General features: G+C 53.3%; 1 protein-coding gene across 1 annotated transcript in view; it reads left to right on the top strand.

Moving 5' to 3' along the window:
- Positions 1–19,953, top strand: part of ADAMTS2 (ADAM metallopeptidase with thrombospondin type 1 motif 2) — a 229,971-nt gene that overhangs the window by 141,090 nt on the left and 68,928 nt on the right. Inside the window, exon 5 of the mRNA XM_060095018.1 lies at positions 19,356–19,439. Coding sequence (XP_059951001.1) covers positions 19,356–19,439 — 84 coding nt within the window. The remainder of the gene's footprint in view (positions 1–19,355; positions 19,440–19,953) is intronic.

Below are 19,953 nucleotides of genomic sequence, written 5' to 3'. Positions count from 1 at the left end.
CTGTGCCAGGAATGAGGGGCCGAGACCAGATATATATTTCTTATTATTTTGCACCTGGGTTACCCCTGCCCCCACCACTACCAGGTATGTCACTGAGAACGGGCTTCAGTCTTCTAAGCCTTGGTTTTCTCATCTTTAAAATGGGCAATAATTTTCACCTGGAGTTGTCGGTGAGGATTAAATGAAATGATGAAGGTGAACGTGTTTTACAGTCTCTAAATAAATGTGGTTTTGCTATTGTGACGATGACAATATTTAGTTTAGCGACAGCAGGTTTAGAATTATTCTTGACAAGTACGGCAAAGGACTCTGAGTGTTTTCCTGAGGCTGGTGGATCAAATCCGCCTTTTCCCTGGTGTGGAGGGTCCCTCTGTCGCGCACACCTTATGCCCATGAGCTGGCAGGAGGAAGTCTAGAGCTTTGTCTTGGTTTTGCCAGTTAACTTCAATTTGTTCATTTACATCCCCGTGATCCAACTGTACCTCAATTTTGGATAAGGGTGTGGTTCGCTTAGTTTCTTGAAAAGCATGAGAAATATAAAAATTCTTAAATTGAAACAAATTTGATCATAACAGAAAGGGATTTTAGGAGATGAATCGGAGGAGCTGAGAAAGAATACTTGGGCCGTGTCTTTTTTCCCCTGCTGCATCCTGCAAATGGTGCTTGTTCCAGGCACAGTGGCTGGTCCTGCAGAGGCAGAGGACCTGGTGGACACTCCTGGGCTCAGGGAGACACGACAGTGGGGGGGTATCTGTACCTCCAACCTGAGCTCCCACCGTAAGAGTGCAGTGTGGTTGAGGGAGATGAGGCCCCCTGCTTGGATCCTGTGTTGCCTTGACAATACCCTCTAAGGCTCAGTGTCTTCATCCAGGGTACGTGCATGCCCTGGGAAGAGTCCCTGGGGATGATCTAAGGCACGTGAGCCCTTTGGTGGTCTTGGGGAGGACGGGGATTGAGAAGGCAGGAATATTTGAGAAAAGATGAGCTTCTTTAGCAGTGCTGTCCAATAGAACTTTCTGCATTGCTAGAAATGCTCTAATTCTGCGTGTCCAATACAATAGCCACTAGCTACCCTGACCCTTGAGTGCTTGAAATGTGGCGTGTAATTGAAGAACTGAAATTTTAATTTAATCACGTTCCAATAGAATTTTTGTTTTAATTTTTAAAAAATTTTAATTATGAAAAAAAATATAAAATTTACCATCTTCACTGTTTACAAGGGAGCAGTTCAGTGTCATTAAGTATACTCACATTATTATGCAACCATCACCACTACCCATCTCCAGAACTCTCTTCATCTTACAAAACTGACACTCTGTACCCGTTAAAAAATAACTCCCATTGCCCCTCTCCCCAGCCCTTGGGAAGCACCATTCTGCTTTCTGCCTGCTGTGCCCTTCCTCTGAACTTGACCAGCACATGGCACTAAATGGCAGTGTGGGTGGCCCTGGCTGTGGGGGCCTTTAGACCCGGTAGGTGCTGGCGCACCTGAAGCTGCAGCCAGAGCCCCATGTGACCCTACAAGGCCTGGCCAGGGTAGGGCTCCCTCTTCTTGTAAGCGCACAGCTGGTCTTGGGGCTTCCCAGCATTTGAAGCCAAAGCAGCAGCGTGCAGGACAGATGTGGCGGCAGCCGGCCCAGACTGTGCTCCAAGTGAGGCATTTGGTCAGCAGTGAGGACAGCCAGGACCAGGATGGAAGTATTTCCAGCTCCTAAGGCTGGGGGCCAGCCCTGGGCGGACAGTCTGTCCCCTGAGGGAGGTCACAGAGGCCCTGGGAGGAGGGTCTGGTGGGGGTCCCGATGGCAAAAGACCTGGGGAATGTGGGCTCCAAGGAGCAGCAGAGGCCAAAGTGTCGGGCCAGGTGTCGGCGTGGCTCAGCCCTGGCAGCTCTAAGCCAGCTTGGTCTCCCTCATCATTCAGTTATTCTGCTTGCAGGACTCCCTTTGGGGTCTCTTTGTGGCAGACCCTGGGCTGGGACGTGGGTCCTGGTGTGACAGCGACATTTCAGGTTCATCAAATATCCACATGCTCCCCTACCTTCCATTTCTCAGCCTCCCTTGCACCTCGTTTATGGGGCTGTGTGGCTAGTTCTAGCTAACGGCCTGTGTGGAAGGAAATGACGTAGGTCACCTCTTGGCCAAGGCAGCTGAGAGCCAGTGTATCCACTCCCTCTCTCTCTGTCCTGCCACAGTGACCTTGGAAGTCACATGTCCCAGTAGCTGCAGCCACAAAATGGGGCAGGGCCGCCCAACCTGCATAAGCCTGTGATGTGTGCAAGGAAACACACACCAGCCTTTACTGTATTAAGCCACTGAAATGTGGTAGATTCGCTGTTAACTGCAACACAGCCCATCCTGCTCTAATACACACAGCTCCTGTCCATACAGTACGGTCAGCAAGTGTTTACTGGGCATCAACTCTATGTCAGCCATGAAGTAGGGCCAATGTGGGGAACAAGGGGCCCAAGTAAGAGGGGAAGTTGGAGGCAAGGAAGGCCAGTCAATGGAGGGACTTGGATGTGACTCCAAGGGCAGTAGGAAATTGCTTGAGGTGCTACTTCCTTCCAACATTAATGGGCAAGACATTTAATGCACTTTTTTCATAGGAAAATGGGAATTAATCCACCCCTCTTTCCACCTCAGACTCTCGAGGGTCAGAAGGGTTGGAAATATTTGCTGAGCATTTCGAGAGAGCCACCTGGATGTAGAAAGGGTCTCATGGCGTTCAGAACCCTCCCACAACTCCATTCAAGCACCTCTTTTGAGGTCCAGTTTCCTTCTTTTCTTCCTCAAATCTAGAAAAGTAACATTCTTTGTTTATTAAAATATGCTATATTTAACATGTACCATACACTATTTATGATGGAAAACTAGAATATATTCATATAGGTTTGTGGACGTTTTCTCCTATCACTTATTGCCTAGTACTTCATTTTAATGATGGCATAACATTGCACCACGTGACTGTAGCATACTTTTTAGGTAATTGATTATTTATATGACTCATGTAACAAAATTTTTTTCCCTTTTAGATGTTAGTTTGGCCACTAATAGTAATTAATATCATTATAGCTGAAACTATTACTCATCCTTTACTATTTCCTTCAACTAAGTTCCTAAAAGTACAATTCTTGGTCCACATTTATGTGCAGTCTAAAGCTTTCTTTGTCAGAAAGCTTTCTGTTCATTTTCACCTATTCATGTTCCATTGAGTAAATGCCCATCTCCTCACCTCTTCACACCGCCAAATCCTTTTTAGCTTTGGCAGTTGGATAGCTACAACAGGGATATACTTTTGTTGTAAGTTGTAGGTATTTGATGGTGAGGAGGTCCCATTTAAAAAAATATATATATTTTTTTAAACAGTGATCATCTTATATTTTTATGGTTGACCTATTCATGTTCTTTATTCCACTGGGACTTTAGCTTCTTTTGTGTTAATCTGAAGAACTGTTATATTAAAATAGGTTAATTTTTTGTCTGATGTTTGTGTGGGAAATGTTTTCCCCAGTTTTGTTGTTTGCCTTTTGTTTTATTTTGTTTGGGGTTGGTTTGTTGATGGCTTACATTTTTGTGTGTAGTCATGTCCTGAAATCTTTTTCTCCCTGGCTTTTCCCTTGGGGGCTGTCTTTGGCATTTCATGCCCTCTCCAGAAGTTAATCTTCTGGAGTTTCTTTCTGGTTGCCCCCAACAGTGACTCCCACGGCCTGTTGTCAGCAGCATCATTTTCCAAACCCCAGCCCTCACTGACCACCTGACCATTCTTGCTGTGCATTCAGCTGTGGCAACACCACACCCAGAATGTCTCCTGGGTACAAAGCTCCCGGGGCCAAGTGCAAATTGAAAATGTGGTTCTCTTATTCAAAGAGCAGGAAAAAGTGTCATAAAAGGTACCTATACAAAGCCTTTTCCTTTCGTATACAGTCTTTCAACTTGTCAAGATTTTAAAATTTTCTATTTATTATCGCTCTAAGCGAAGAAAAATTAGGATTTTTAATTATAATCATGCATTTTACCATTCATCTTTATATTGTACAAGGCCTGTTTTAAATGCAGATATTAGAACATTTAACGAGCATGGGGAAGTCACCAAAATTAAACAGATTTGTACTTTATGGCTTGTGCCCGAAGGGTGCCACAGGCTGACCAGAAGTTCAGAGAAAGCACCAACCAGACTTAAGAAGGTTGGGAGGAGGAAGACAGGCCCCCCCAGGATTGGAGCCATGAGGGAGCACTCCCTGAGGGCCCCCGGTCCTGGCCAGCGATGCAGGGTGTGCCCCCGGGGCCTGACAGCTGCCTGTCCTGTCTCCTGACAGCTGCCACTGAAAGAACACAGGGCATCTCCCCTTCCCACAGGCCGACCGCCCCAACCCAGGTTGTGCCCTGCCCCAAGATGCCCCAGGACACATGTGTCCACCTGACCCTCCCTGCACCTGCATGCAGGCCCCTGCAGTGGTCACTGAGTGGGAAGTAGGAAGCCAGGAGCCTGTCCTGTGGAAGAGGGACCACGTGTGAGCCAAGGCTTCCCTGTCCCAGCGGATTTCACTCGCAAAACACAAATTCAAAGGTAAAATGATGAATTTCAAGATGGTAACCCCAGAGCGTTAAGCCCAAGTGCAGAGCCCTCCTGGGCGTGGGCCCTGGTCACTCGCCCCTGAACCCAGGACCCTGAGCCTGTGCTTCCTGCCTCAGGCCCCATTCTTATGGCCCATCCCCATCCTCTACTCGTCCGGAGGGTCAGCTCAAATCTACCACCGCTCTCGGCTCCCTGCCCAGATGAAGAAAGCTGGTGCCTTCTGAGCACTGAGGCCAGGCTGTGGGCTGAGGCCTCATCCCCTGGGGCCCCCTGCACTGATTTTTACCTCTCGTACACCATAGCCTTGAGCTTGCTGGCAAACCCAGGATGAAGCCCTGTGTCCTGGGCCCAGGGTCCTTTAACCGGGCCAGAGAGGCTGGGACCCCTTGGGGAAGGCTGCCAGAGAGCCTCATCCACATGTTTGAGGGAGGAGGGGTCTCGATCCCACCACCAGTAGGCTGTGAGGATGGAGTGGGGAGCACTGGCAGATGTGCGGCCCCTCCAACCATGCTGGCTCCTCCAGGGCCCCTGTCCCACACTGCTGCTGGGTCCCGCCTTGGTCCCCTACTTAGGTGTGCCTTTTCGGCGCCGGCCTCCCCCTGCTGCCATCCCGTTCCTCCTCGTCCTGAGTCTTCAACTCTGGCTCATCTTCTGACCTTCACCAGGCTCAGCCCTGAGGACAAGGAACTCGCCTGTGCCCGGGCCCCCTCTGCACTGGGAACTGCGGTCCTGTTGACCCCTCTTCCTTGGAAACGGGCTTCCTGCCTTGCCTGGAGCTCCCAGGCTGGGAGGCAGTCAACACTCCTGAAGGTGCCTGCTGCTGACTCTGGTGCCAGCCCTTGAGCTAGTCTGTGCTTTCAAACTCAGTGCTGTGGCAGTGCGAGCCTGGCACACCAAGGAGCCATGCGGTGACGCAGCCCTCATGTTCGCGGTAACCTCCAGTTACCTTGTCAGGCATGGACAGTGGGTCTTCTCTGGGCTCAGGTGAATGGGAGGCCAGGGAGGAAAGCCTTCGGGGAAGACTCGAGAGCCATTATTAAAGTAATATGTTTACAAATGCACTTTTAAAAGTAAAACCTATTCATGCCAAGACTTCAAGAAATATAAAACTTAGGCACAAGACTAGTGCTTCCTATATGGCTTATAGCATTTATTAACTAAAGCATTAATTTCAGTCCTACTCTTCCCTGAGCAACCAAAGGCCTTGGTGGTTGCTCGGGCTCTCAGGATCCATAGAGAACTAGCACTGCTGCCTGACTGAGCTGCTGGTCTGCCTGCACTCCTTCTAGATGCGAGACAAGCCAGTGTGTTGGGTGATGACCTGCCCCAGAACACGGCTCTTTGCTCCTGGGAGCACGTCCTCTCAGGAGGCCTGCCAGAGGCTGCTGAGGCCACGGTACAGATGTGAGGTGTCTCCCCCTAAAGTGCCACTTTTTCCGAATGGCAAGCATTTTAAAACATCCATTTTATATGAAAGTAAACTGGGACATATTACTGAGTTAAAGCAAAATTCGCCTGAATTTTTCAAGATAAACTGGAGCATCTAAAGTAGGGTTGCCAAAACTATAGCCCAAATCCGGCCCATCATCTGTTTTTGAAAATAAAGTTTTATTGGGACGTGGCTGTGCCATTCATTTATGAATTGTCTATGGCTGCTTTTGTACTACAATGGTGGAGCTGAGTAGTTGGGACAGAGACCATACGGCCCACAAAGCCACTCTCTGGCTCTCAAGAAGTATTCGCTCTCAGAGTATAAAGAAATCTTCTACTTGCTTAGGGCCCACCTTGAGCTGTGGCCCCAGCACTTTATAGTTGCATTTGCCTCCCACTGTTGTCCGTGCACACGGGCATACGTGTTAGGGAAGCATTGGGCGTAGAATGAGGACCAGCTTTGGAGTCAGAAGCAGTTGCATCCTAATCCTGGCTTTTACCTACCTGGCAAAGTTCCTGCCTTGCCCTGAACTTGGTTTCTTCATCTTTACACCTCCCACACACTCCGATCCATAAAGACTGGCACACTCACGGACAAGAGGTACCCCCCGGACACAAGCTCCCTCTCTCCCTCTTCGGGCCTCTGAGCCCCTGCAGCTAGAGCAACCCTTTCTTGCTGGCCATTGCAGGAACCTCACACTTGAGCTGAGCTCCACCCTCTGCCTGCTCAGACCCCAGCCCACCCCCACCGCAGCTTTGCCAGCTGAATGGGTCTGTGAGGTCACTTTGGGGATTCTTTTTAAAGCAACTGAGTGAGCATTTTAAAACTACATAGTAGGAGGAGCAAGATTTCTGGGCCAGCAGAGCTGCTCCTCCCACCTGGGCTAATTGCTCATATTCTGGAAGAATTCCTGCCTGCCCACCCCCACCCCAAGCATCTCTTCTGTCAGGGACAGTCACACTCCTTAGGCTCATGGAGAACATGGGATCCAAAGGGGTTTCTGAGCTTTCAGAGCCGAGGCCATACCCTTTGACCCTTCCTAGTGTGGGATCAGTCCTCTGTACAGTATGTTCTTAAACATTTTTTGTTGAATGATTTCTGTCTGTGCCAGGATTCAGATATTTTCCCTCTTTTCTTTTCTAATTTAATCCAGAAATTGGCCTGGGCTCACCAAAGCCTTGCCAGGATTTGCAAACAATCAGAGGCACATGGGCTCCAGTTCTCATCAACTTCCAGGAATGCTGGGGACACGTGGTGATGGTGGGGAAGGCAGCGACAGGACAGGAATGTTTTCTGCTGTCTTGGGGGTGATCTCGTGAACTGGCCACAGAGCTGCAAACCCGCCAGGGGGAAAGCATAGACCCAAGTCCCATTCACGTGTCTCTGGCTCTGGTTCTTGGGGAAGAGAAAAACATCTCTGAAACTGGACACTAAAACTTGGTTCCCTTAAGCTGAAGGGAAGCAAGCAGCGCTCCCGGGGCAAGAGGGACACATGTGGGTTTGGGCCTGGCCGTAGCAAAGGATGTGAGGATGGGGAGAAGACGTTCCCACTGTCACACGGCAGCTCCCCAGGCCCCAGGGTCTGCTGGTGCTGTGGCCACAGCCGGACGTTCCTGGCACTGTTCCTGTTCCTCATGCTTGTCCCGCTGGCCTGAGAGCATGGCCCTGTGTGCCACCAGGAAGTATGACTGTCAGGGCCAGCAGTGTGTGAGGCTGATACAGTACTTAGAAGAAGGCAGCGCTCTCAGATGCTGACAGGAGCCAGGCAGGAGGCCTAATCAGGGTGTCCAGGCTGTGGACAATAGGGAGTGGTGGGGACTGGGGCGACAGGAGAGGCGACACCTCTGGAGATCCCCTCCTGGGTTCCACTCACTTGTGGTCATTTAGGAATCAACAGACAGACTCTTGTGAGCGCCCCAGCCCACCCCGCCGAGAAGCTGGAAATCCCACTTTTACAGGAAATCTAATTACTTTTCAACATTGGCAACAAATTGAAATTAAGACCTGACACTGCACTAGTGAATCAGAACGTGACTGGCCGGTCAGCGGGTGGATTGTTCCTTCAGGCCTAGAAGAAAGGAAGCGACTGCCCGCCCTGCCCTGCTGTATGCCGTGATGGGGGATAATTAGTGCCACCGCCTAGGGCTGTTTAGAGCATGGCTTGAGTTAAACACCAGAAAAGTGCTCAGTGGCTCTCTGGGCACATGGAGAGCATGCCTCAGGTGTGAGCTCTCCCCGGTCATGTATTTGCTCCTTGGGCGCTCTCAGAACCCTGGTCTACATGGGCCCCACTCTGGGCACTGGGGTGCAGAAGCAGGCACTCATGTCCCTATGCTCAGAGAGATGGGAACACGGGAGGGGTGGGGAGCAGGGCAAGGAATCCGTAATTTCATCCTGGTTAATATGCCTGCTGATCATGCAAGTACCACAGGGTCACAGGGAAGGATGCCTCAGATGAGGGCCCCTTGTGCTGCCCCTAATGCAGAGGCAGAGTTGACCGGGAGGGGAGCATGGTGTAAAGGCTCAGCGGCATCTCCACATCACAGTGCAAGGTTGGGCCCGACTGGACTGTAGGGTGCTTGGGGAGAGCAGGAATGAGGTTGGCAAAGCCTTCTGTGCCAGGCTAAGGGGCTCGCGATCCACCAACATACTGTCAGGGGAGTCATGAGTTTGCTTTAGGGTCTAAAGAGACAGAAACATCTCTCTTAGGGAGTTTGGGGTTCATGCCTTTTACTATTGGAAATGCCTCTCCCTATGGCCTAAGAGGCTGAGTTTTCACACATGCTGGCCCCAGGCAAGGAGGCACTTATATGACGGCTCTACGTTGCCCCAGTGGCCCTGTGAGGTTCCCTTTTCTAGGGAAGGTCACTGAGGCTCAGAGAGGCTGGGTGGCACAGGTAGGGTGTGGAAGATGAGATTCCCATACCTGTGTGGCCTGGGTGCCAGTCCTCTCCCCGCTGCCCACAGCCCCGACTGTCTTTTCCATCTATGACTCTTCTAGCTTTTCCCCTTGGCTTCTTCATCCGTTGTGTCTTCCTGTTCTCTCTAGGGTTTGCTCACCTACCCACCCACTCATTCACTTAGTGCACGTCTCTAGAACACCTGCTGTGTGCCAGACAACAGTTCTAGGTGCTGAGAATGTCGTGCTAGCAGGCCTGAGGCCCTGCCTGCAGGAAGTCACATTCCACTGGGGACGGGGGTGGACAGTAGATGGCCCCTCCTCCCAGGGATGGTGATGCGGGCAGAGAACGTTCTGATGGGGGGAGCCGAGGCCTGTCCTCACCTCTGCCTCATCTTCCCTGAAGTGTGCAGCACTCTCCTGCCCCCTGGACTCCCCTACACCCCCCTCCCCACTCTGGGAGGCCCCCTGATAGCTGATGAGGGAAGCCTCAGAGCAGCCTGTCCTTGGCCTCCCTGGGGGAGCTGGCAGTTGTCCAAGCAGGAGTGAGAGTCCCCCCGAACGAGGAGGGCCGGGTAGTGTCACTCCTTGGTGACAGCTCTGGGCAGCTGCAGAGCTTGTCTTCTGCAAGCTCCAGCAAGGAGGTGACAGCCGAGCCAGAAGAGCAGAGAGCACCACTTCCCGTCTGGCTGTCCCTCCCATCCAGGTTCCTCCTTGGCTGCCCCCTGTGCTGCAGGAATTGTAGCTGAGTGACACTTGAGTTCTCCTCCACTGCCCAGGGGGCCCTTTGTTGGCATGTCTCAGGGGGGTTAGGGGTTCACACAAAGACGCCAGAAATTTAATGTCAGATTCAGAGGGTCTGCTTACCTGGTTTTGCATGTTCAGCACCTGGCGAAGAGCCAGGCACAGAGTAGGTGCTGAGGAAATGTCTGGTGAATGAACGAATCAATGAGTACATGAATTCTCATAGAGTGACTGTGGTCCCACCGACTCCCATAAAAAATAGGCTCTTCTGGGACCTCCCTGGTGGCCCAGTGTGTAAGCCTCCGTGCTCCCAATGCAGGCGGCCCGGGTTCAGTCTCCGGTCAGGGGACTAGATCCCACGTGCATGCTGCAACTAAGAGCCCACATGCTGCAACTAAAAGATCCCGCGTGCTGCAACTCAGACCCAATGCAGCCAAAATAATAAATAAATAAATAAATAAATAGTTTTTTAAAAAATAGGCTTTTTCTGTCCATGGAAAAGAAGTGCCAGGAGCATAAGTGTTCTCGTCCTTTCTTCCTTGATGCTCAAGGCTGTTTGTCTCCAGCATCTATGGTGGAAGTTTGAATCACCAGGTCGTAGGAATGTACAGTTTTAATTTCAGCAGATTTGCTAAATTGCTCCCCAGAGCCTTTGCCCTGGTTCCCACGCATGCTCACGTGGGTGAATCTCCCAGTTTCTCTGAGCCTCTGTTCCCCAGTAGGTAAACGGGGGTAGTAATGCTCCCTGGCAGGGTGCAGGAGGTGAAAGGTCGTGCCGTGAGGAGGCACCTGGCACAGGTCTGGGAGGGTCAGAGCTGACCAGCGAGGTGCAGCTGTTGTTCCTTCATCCACGACGTCTGCCAAACCAGCCCAGCTCTTGTCCTCGAGAAGCTTGGCTCTCCTGGGGACACACTGGCTTGCCTTAGTGCAGCCGGAAGGACAAGGGCCTGGCTGGGGAGGTCAGAGCCGAGGTGAGCCTTGAGCTGATGGACCACAAGTTGGCACTTCCGAAGTGGACAAGGTGGGGAGGGTGCAATTCTGTGCAGACCTTCAGCGTGTCCTGGGAATGGGAGGCCTGGAGGGGGACAGGCATGGGGGTGCAGGGCAGGGTGGCCTCGGAGGGTAGAGCTGGCCAGAACGGGGGAGCTTGGATTGATCCTGAAGCTTTGGGAGCCAGTTGGGTTCTAGGCATTGAGGAAGCAACAGCTAAGGATGCAGAAGAGCCCCCAGCTCTCAGCGGGCACAGACAGGTCCAGCGGAGGGAGGTGGCAGTTAGCAGACTAACAACCAAATGAAGGGATTTGAGGCCGTGATGGTCCAGCAGGGGGAACGGCCTGGAGGAGAGCAGCATCCAGGTGAGCCTAGCAAGCTCTGGGGGAATGTACACGGCGGAGTGAGTGGGGGCCAACCAGGTGTGGGGGTGGGGCAGTCCTCATGCCCCTCCCCACCTGAGCCTAACAATGAGACGGGCCTTGTGGGCTCCTGTGGCCCTTCTGACCCTGAAGTGACCTGGGGCAGGTACTTGCATGTCCGAGAACTCAGCCCCTCTGCCTTTGATTCTGGGCTCCCTGTGTAGCAGGGTATGTTCATCCATCTTCTCAGCTGCCTATTTGTTCTCTTCTTCCACATTTCTGGGCGCCTGTTCCCAGCCTGGGCCCAGGTGGTTAACACACTGCCTTGCCCGGGGACAGAGGCTGGCAAGACAGTGCAGCTACTCAAACAGAATCTCGTGGTGCGAGGGGCCACGTGCTGCACGCAGGACAGGAGTGTTTCCCACTGTGTTCCAAGGTGGCTCCTTACATTCTGGGGGTTAGGAATCGTGCTGAGTGATTTCACTCTGGAGGAGGGATATATTCGCAGCAGACAGCTCTGGCAGTGAGCTGTGCTGTTGCAAGGAGGGTTGCTCTGAAGCTCGCGAAGTCTGCTGGGAGGCTCACCTCTCCCGGTGAGCCCCTTGCCTTTGCCAAAGGCACAGGTGACGGTGTGAACGGTCAGGGTTTCCTTAGTCACTTCTGTGTCAGTGCCTGGTAGGCAGGATCCCTCCCTTCTTCCTCATCACGTGGGGGACCCTGGGGCCCTAGTGGCAGTGGGGAGAGGCTGGCCTGAGTCCTCGCCATTTTTGCTGTCAGGTCTGGCCCCGGACTCTTTACCTGGACTGCTCAGGTATGCTGAGCCCCACCTGGTCCAGGTCTGGTGCCGTGATGACCCATCCAGTCTGAAGCCTCTGTCACCCCGACCAGCATAGGCAGGAGCTTCTGGAGCCCACACACACCTCTCAGGGGCTGGGGGTGTTCCAGGCCACTACTGAGGCCAGTTTACTCCCAGGAGCCCCTCCTGTTTCTCACCTCCTGCTAGAGCCACCGTGGGAGGGGACTCTGCTCTTGCAATATGGTCTCATCTTAGGGTCCAAGTGGGGAGCAGGACCCGTAGCTCTCAGGATCTGTGTTTGACCCTAAAGGTGTGTGAGGGGCCGCAGCAGGGGTGGGGGGCCATAACCCTGGATCTGACTTCCTGCCTCTCCTCAGCCTCCTCCCCTAACCTACATCAACCAGGGCAGGTGCTTCTCCCCTGTTCCCCTCCCCAGGGACCTTCCAGGTGCCATGGCCCCCCTCCCCATGGTGGCATTTTCCCTCTTTCTTTCCTTGGGTCACATGGTGATAGGGAAGCGGAAGAATATGAATTATAGGAGGGACGAAAAATCATTGTTTTTTCAAATGACATGCTGGTGCCCAGTTGCTCACATCACAGGGGTGGGGTCGTGCTCACAGGCTCTGAGACAGGGATGGCGTGGGGGGCCGGGGAGGATGCCGTGAGGTGTCACCACCAGGGGCCTCCCTGAAGTGCTTCCCCTGGAGGAGGCTCCAAGCCAGGCCCTCAGGGCTCTGGTCAGGGAGGGCTGAGGAGCTCATGGGTGACATCCCAGGACTCTCCAGGGCCAGGGCCGCTGCCAGGAAGAATCAAGATCCCTGCCTTCTCTCTTCTCCTTCCTGTCAGTGCCCTCCAAACTGGCTTGGGGGGGATGGTGGGCTCTAGCCTTTGGCCTCAGATGAGTCATTCTGTGTCCTGTGGCCTCAGCAGGGTCCGTCCTTCCCTGTTCTGCGGCATTATCCCTTTCAGATGAGTTCTCGGGTGGTGAGTGGGAAGTTTAGGCCCCAAGTGGTGGTGTGGCTGTTGGTTACCCTGTGGTGGAGCTGGCAGGGAGAACCCCAGGTCTGGGGCTCTCCAGAGCCTAACCCCCCAGCATGGGCTCTGGAAAACAGCCTGGCTGTGCACTGCAGTCCAGGCAGGCCTTTCCTGGTGGCCCTGAGGAGAGCCCAGGTGGGCCCAGAGAAAGGACTCGGGGTATTTGACCTTCTGTCATTTGATGACAGCTCTACTGAGTCTGTGCTGTGTGCCTGGGATTTTGCTGGATGCTTTAAATATAGTGTTGAGGTCGGTCCTCGATACAGCCTGAGGGCCTAGAACTAGCATTGCCTCCATTTCACAGATGAGGAAACTGAGGCTCAAACAGGCAAAGTACCAAACCCAAGTCACAGAGTAAGATGGCGGCCGAGCCCACCCTGGAACACGTGGCCGAGCCCACCCTGGAACCCATGCAACCTGATGAAGTGACGAGGTATGGGCAGCTTCTTGGAAGTAATCAGCACCAACATGGGCAGTTGTTTAAGGCAGCTTTGTTCCTTCATTTGCACAGTAAACATTTGTTGAGCCTCCACCTAGATTCTGGGCATCAACCTACTTGCCTGGGGGTGGAGGAGCCCATCCCCACCCTGGGGACCTGCAGAGATGTCCCCAGGCCCAGGAGAGTGTGACCTCATGCAGGATTGGGGACTGAAAAGTTTCACCTTCGTGAGAGGAGTCAGAGTGGGGGTCCTGGGAGCTGAAAAAGGGGGTCCACCTGCCTCCCATTTTTGTGCACAGTATGACCTTAGTAACTCCTGTCCTGCCCATTTGCATTTCATGGCAGTTTGATATTTTGAGCAGAGGCCAGAGTCGTGTTTGTTCTTGCTTTGCCTACGAAGCATTTGCTGAGAAACGAGTGGTAAAGAAGATCTGCAAAGGGAATGTTTATTCTCACAATGAGACTGGGCTTTTGCAGTCCCGTTTATGTGTCATGAGATGCACACAAATGAAAATACTTGCTGGAAGCCCGCAGACTTTCTGCCCTAGGTTCTACAGCACTTTCTTCACTTCCACCTCCACTGTGGCGGTCCAAGCCTTCTCCTGGGGGGCTCAGAGAGACCAGCCTTCTTCCCAGTTATGTCAAGGGTTCCTGGAGAAGCCACAAAGCAAAACGGGCCATGTGCCTACTTCCTGAGGCCTCACGACAGACTCCTCCAGGCCTGGCTTCTCCTCTGGGTGCTCGGGCTCCTTCTTAGTTGCCAAAGCTTGGCTCAAGGGAAGAGGTGGTAACTTTCCTGAAAGTTGGACGTAAGGGTTGGGAACCCAAACAGCCTTTCTGCCCCTGCCTGCCTCAGTAGGAGCCCCAAGACCTGGACCAGCCCCCTCTGTCCTGACCGGTCCCTCCACCCTGGCAGGGGAGAAAGTCACCTCTGCCCAGCAGCCTCAGGGCACCTGCCAGGGCTCACTGGCCGCCCAGGGCAGAGCTCTGCCCCAAAGAAAGCCAACGTTCACATCGTCCTGCAGAGCCTGTGTCCCTCCTTATTGTCTATTCCAGAACAGAAACCTGGCTGCATCTTTGCATAAGCAAAAGGCGCATGACGATGTATTTCCCCAAACAAGAGAGCTCTTGGCCTCTCTCTGCACAGAGAAGGGCTGCGGCTTTGAACCTTTTCCCCAAGGTTTAAAGATTCCAGGATCAATTTCTCAGACAGGGCTCAAGGACATTGTCCCTGCTTCCCCTCCTCCTGCGGTCTGGACAGAGGTGAGCACACAGGCCTCAGGAGGGCAGGTGGGGGTGGGGAGGCACTTGGGCACTTAGCTGGGTCTTTGATCATTACAGGGCATCGTGCACCCTGCTGCTGACACATTTTGCCCATTTCCTCTTGTTGCACGTTTACCAATGTTATTCACTCATTCACCCATTCAGAACTCTTTACTGAGCACCTACTGTGTGCTTGACACTGCTAGGGACACAGCGGTGACTGAGGAGGAGGGGTGCCTCCACATCAAGTGCATAGTCCAGTCTGGGAACAACTACTTTGAGGGCTCACTTTGAACAGGGGACAGTCGTGCTGGGGGAGGAGGATGAGAAACCAGAGGGCACTGCAAGTGCAAAGGCCCTGAGGTAGGGATGGGCTCCCTGCGTAAGGAGCTCACAGGTTAGTGACTGGACCATGGTGAGCAAGGTGAGGGCAACCTGAGAAGAGGGAGCAGGGCTTTGATTTTATCCCAGTTGCAGTGGGAAGGCCCTGTGGTGGCGGTAGGAGGAGGGTACCAAGGTGGTAACTGCCCTCCTCCTTTGAAATACATCGATTGCTCTTTGTTTTTTTCAAATGCTCTCGTAGTTCAAGAATTCAGAGGCTGGAGAGGGAACTCCAGGTAGGAGCCATCGCACAAGCAGCAGGAGAGGGCAGCTGGCTTCCAAGAAGGCAGAGCTGTCAGGAGTGAGGGCTCCTGGAGGAAAGTAGCTGAAGTGGAGCTCAGAGAAGCCAGCCAGGGCCAGCTTAGAGAGGGCCCCAAGCGCCAGGCTGAGGGCTGAGGCCTGTTCCTGAAGGCACCGGGGAGCCATTGAGGGTTTCAGGCAGAGGAAGCAGGAGGTCAGACCTTTTCTGAGTGGCGACCATCGTGAAGAATGATGCGTGGGGCGGGGGGGACACGAGGTGGGAAGGTGCTGCTTCCTTGTCTGCCTGTGGAGGAGATGGAATGGGAGTCAGGGGAGGGGCGGGGAGTTGGGAGGGAGATGTTTGGAAGCTGCCTTCTGTCTCTGTGGCTCTTTGTGCCATGTCTGTTAGCTCTCTGCTTGGCGGAAATGTTGTAGCTGTGTCCCTATTATGGAGGCAAGTGTTTTACTGGGCATCTTACTTATTCCCGGGGGTCTCTACACCACAGCGGGCCCTTCTGGCTTCTGGCCTCACCAGCAGCATCCTGTGGAGAGTGGGATGCAGCTGGCCTCAGGGGGCTATGGCAATTTCACAGCCCCCTGAAAAGTTGGCGTGGCCCTGACGGGGCGGGGCAGGGCAAGGCCCAGTCCTCAGCAGAGCCAGCCTCCTCCATGGCCCACAAGCCCTGCATTCTGCCCTTTCTGTTTCTGATGAGTCGCAACGTGTGGTTTGGGAGGCAGACACCAGAGGGGAACCCGTTTGCAGGTGGGGGGATTCTGCCACACCACCGTAATGAGCAAGAAGATGTCCCAGGCCACCTGGTCACCGTGGGGGTCCCACCTGCTTGGGAGGGGGCTGCGGAGGGCCGGGCCTCAGGTGAGGCCACCGGGAGGGCTTGTGAGTGGGAATCCAGGTTGGGGACCACCCAGAAGGTCCAGCAGCTGCCAAGAGGTGCCTGTGCTGTAGGGTGAGGCTGGGGCACACCCAGCTCGAAGCCTTTCCTCCCTAAGAGGAGCAAAGTGTGTGCAGCTGTGTCCCTGTGTGGACGGGCAGAGGCTTCCTAGGAGAAAACAGTGAAAGGTGCACCACAGTGGAAGGCTACCTGGGAGGGCAGGGCTGGCCTCCTTGCTGGCTATCTGCTGGGTGTGCTCCAGACGTGCCTTTTCTAGCTCTTCAGTAGTCCCGGAGGCCCAGTTGGTCTCTGAGGCCAGAGTCAGGGTGCCCAGCCCAACTGACAGGAGCTGGTAGCTGATGGGCAGCTCAGAAGACAGAGCTTCCCCAGCTGGGCCCTCGCTCAGCAGCCTGACACCCCCTGGCTCTGACTGCCTGGCCCTCACCCCCAGCAGGAGGTGGGCCTCTGCCTCGCAGAGCCCAGCGCCTGGTGGTAGGGATCCTAGGGTTCTGGCGCCCTCCTGTCTCTCGAATCAGGAGTCAGGGTCAGACCTGCCCAGCATCCAAGAAGGACACAAGACCCCTTACCCGAGATGAGAGTGGCTGCCATCGGCCCCAGTGGTGGGACCAGGAGAACAGGAGGATCCTGGGCCCCGACGGGCAGGGTCTGGGCCAGGACCTGAGAAGAAGCCCTGCATCTCTTTCCTCCCTTGGGGACCAGCCTCAGCTTCCTCATCTCTCAGGAGGGGCTCACACCACTCCTTCTGGCCTCAAAGGGCTGTTGGGAGCATAAAACGAGCTAATTCTTTGAACTCAGCCCTGGATTCCTTCCAAATAACAATCTATCCTGCCACCGTCCCTGGGTGCCCTAGGCAGAGCTGGGAGCCGGACTCCATTTCAGCTCTCTGAAGCCACCCCTCCTTGACAAGAACCTGTCCCCTCCCAGGTCCCAGAGAGCAGGCTCAAGCTCTCTCTGTTTTCATCTTCTTCCCAAACATCGGGACTGTTTTTACCCTCTCTGCCCCGCCCCGGCCCCCAACTCGAAGCATGACCTGGGAGTCAGAGTTGAAGGGAGTAAAGTGAAGCTGGCCATTCACTCCCTTCTCTCTCCCCTCTCTCCTCTCCTGCCCGCCCTCCCCCAACCCAACCCCAGATGAAGCAGGACCTCCCTGTGTCACTGCCTTCTTCCTTTCTACACCACAACTTTCAGTCAAACTCCAAATTGGCGCGGCTCTGCTTGTGAGAGATGAAGCGATACTGTGGAGACAAAAAAATCCTCTCTCTTAAGAAAAAGTAGTTTTTAGGGCTAATTGTCTCACTGTGGACCAAAAAGTCTAGTTTGACCCTCAAAAGTGGGCAAGGACCTCCGTGTTTAGGAGTGTGCACCCGGTCACCGTGACCTCATGGGAGGCTACGGGGCGATATGACTTCGCAGCAGTGACTAATACAGTTTTCCTGTTTTCACCAACATCATTCCATCATGCATGGGCGAAGTCTAGTCCTCACAAAGCTTTGTGACATGGGGACTGTCATTCTTGTTGTACAGAAGCGAAGGCCCGGCAGGGGTGAGTTGGCAGAGCCTCCCAGGGCTCCACCTTGCCAGCTGCAGGTGTCACCTTGTCTGGCAGGTGGCTCTCAGTGCCAGCGTCCACCCTCTCCAGACTCATGCACCGAGTCACAGTGACCATCCCGTAGGGCTATCAGTCGTCCCTTCCCTGCAGGAAAGCCAGGTCGGGGCAGAGAAACAAATTATAATTGGAAGGTAGATTTGTGGGCAGGAGGCTTCCGGCAGGGGCCGCACTTAGGGCTGGCTGGTGGCCTCCCTGGACCCCGCCGTGCACATTAGCTCTGCCTTCAACACACAGCCGTCTCAACACACAGCAACGGTGACAGTAGCCACCAGGCTCCTTGTCTAGCATGCCCCATGTGCCTGCCTGTCCCATCCATCACGAATTGATTTTCCTTGCTAACTCTCAGATTTCCCAAAGGGTTTTCCTACTGTTTATAGGTAGCAATTACCGTTGCTCAGATAGAGATTCTAAAAGCTGGGATTCAGGGGGAGTATGGCACTGGCCTGAGATGACAGAGTGGGCTCTGGAAGGCATGCTTGGCGGGGTCTGCCCTCACAAAGGGTAGGTCAGCAGCCTCTGGGCTCGGTCTGCGTACAGGGAGGGGTTGCATGGCCAGTTCGTGCCTCTCCACTGAGTGATGGTATGAGTGGAGCAGTTCTTTTGACGAGTGTGTCCTGAGTATCTGCTGTGTACTGCTGCGCCCTGGGTGCTGGAGACATGCAGGGAAAATACAGGTGGCCATGCAACTCACAGTCCCGTTGGGGACACAGAGAGCTCAGGAAGCAATGGACCCTGGTGCTCGCTGGGAAGCAGATCAGACCTGGGGGCCCTTCCAGGAGGAAGCAGCCACGAGGCTGGGCCTCCAGAAGAGTAGGGTTTTGTCAGGAAGCGAACGAATGAAGTGGATGGCAATGAGGCGGCCGTTCCAGGTAAGATCCTGAGAGCGTGTGAGTGTGGGAAGGAAGGCTTTGTCGGCCCTGAGCCCAGGGTTAACCTGACCAGTGTTTCCAGAAAGTCATGCTGGCTGTGCTGTAGGGAAGGGAGGTTTCCTCACCTTTCTTGTGCAGTGGACCCCTTTGACATCTGGTGGGGCCCCTGGGCACCTGCACCAATAATGTTTGTAACTGTAAAAAATTAAATACATGATAATAAAAGAGTGAAGAAATACAAATGAAGCCAATAGTATGAGCCGCAGTTATCAAAACAGAGCACAGAAAGCACCTTTGTGATATAGCAATATCTGTTCTTAATGAACACATTAAAAATTAGATCCGGTGGTGTGTCTAAAATGACCCCCCTTTCCAAGTTGTGACGAGTGTAGACAACATTTTACAACCACCAGCAGCAACTGAGGAGTAATTTCTGCCAGTGACAGCCCCGGCATTGCCCCTGCCACTGGGGTTTGTGGCCTGTGTTCACCCTTGAAGGAAAGGCCATGTTGCATTTACAGTGGTCGGTGTCCCCATCCCAGTGTAGGCTCCAGGTGGAGAATCCCTGAGTTGGTGGGAGGGGCTGCTGAGGAGGGAGTGGCAATATCCTGGCAGGGGTTAGAGGGAAAGGAAGGGATGGATTCAGACTTGATGGTGATGCCTGGGTATAAAGTGTGGCAAAGAGGAAGGAGTGGGGCTGGGTCCCAGGGTTCTGGCCTGAGGCCTAGCTGGGTGGTGATGCCATTTGCAAAGCCAGAGCTGGTCCTTGGGCCTGTGGTTTCTGCTGACACATCCCTGATTGTCTTTCAGGTCAATGAAATTTATCATGATGAGTCCTTGGGGGCCCACATCAATGTCGTCCTGGTGCGGATAATCCTGCTGAGCTACGGGAAGGTGAGTGGGCGCTGCAGGCTGGTGCCTTCCAGACACAACAGAGCCCCCGCCTCTGTGGGATGAATGGGGCCCTCCAGTGAGGTGCAGGCCTCCTATAAAAGACTTTGTGTTGGCCAAAACCACCCTGCCTGTCTCTGGCTGCCCTGTGGTTCCTACAAGAAACAAGGAGCTTGTGAGCCACGCCTACTCTCCTTTCAGCCTCACCCCTTTTAAAATTTAGGTGTTTTTTTTAAGAAGAAAAATTTTATTTCAAACAGGTTCAGTGGTGTGTGCACTACAGCAAAGGCTGGTTGTAGCAGTTTCCTTTCAAACCTGTGCTGATGTATAAATTAGACATTTTTGGGGAATGATTAATTTCTGGTAAAAAGTAGATTCAATCCAACATTATGCCAATTTTTACATTTATTGTAGACCCTATTTTAGTACTAGAGGTTAAATTTTCATCACCAAAAAATGAGAATAACCTTACAGCTACTCCTAAGGTAATGAGCTATGCAATTAATTTCTCACTATT

Source organism: Mesoplodon densirostris, chromosome 3 (genome assembly GCF_025265405.1).
Source record: "Mesoplodon densirostris isolate mMesDen1 chromosome 3, mMesDen1 primary haplotype, whole genome shotgun sequence".
In the NCBI taxonomy this organism is placed as follows: Eukaryota; Metazoa; Chordata; class Mammalia; order Artiodactyla; family Ziphiidae; genus Mesoplodon; species Mesoplodon densirostris.
The sequence above is the reverse complement of the archived record's forward strand: the minus strand, read 5'-3'. Positions and strand labels throughout refer to the sequence as shown.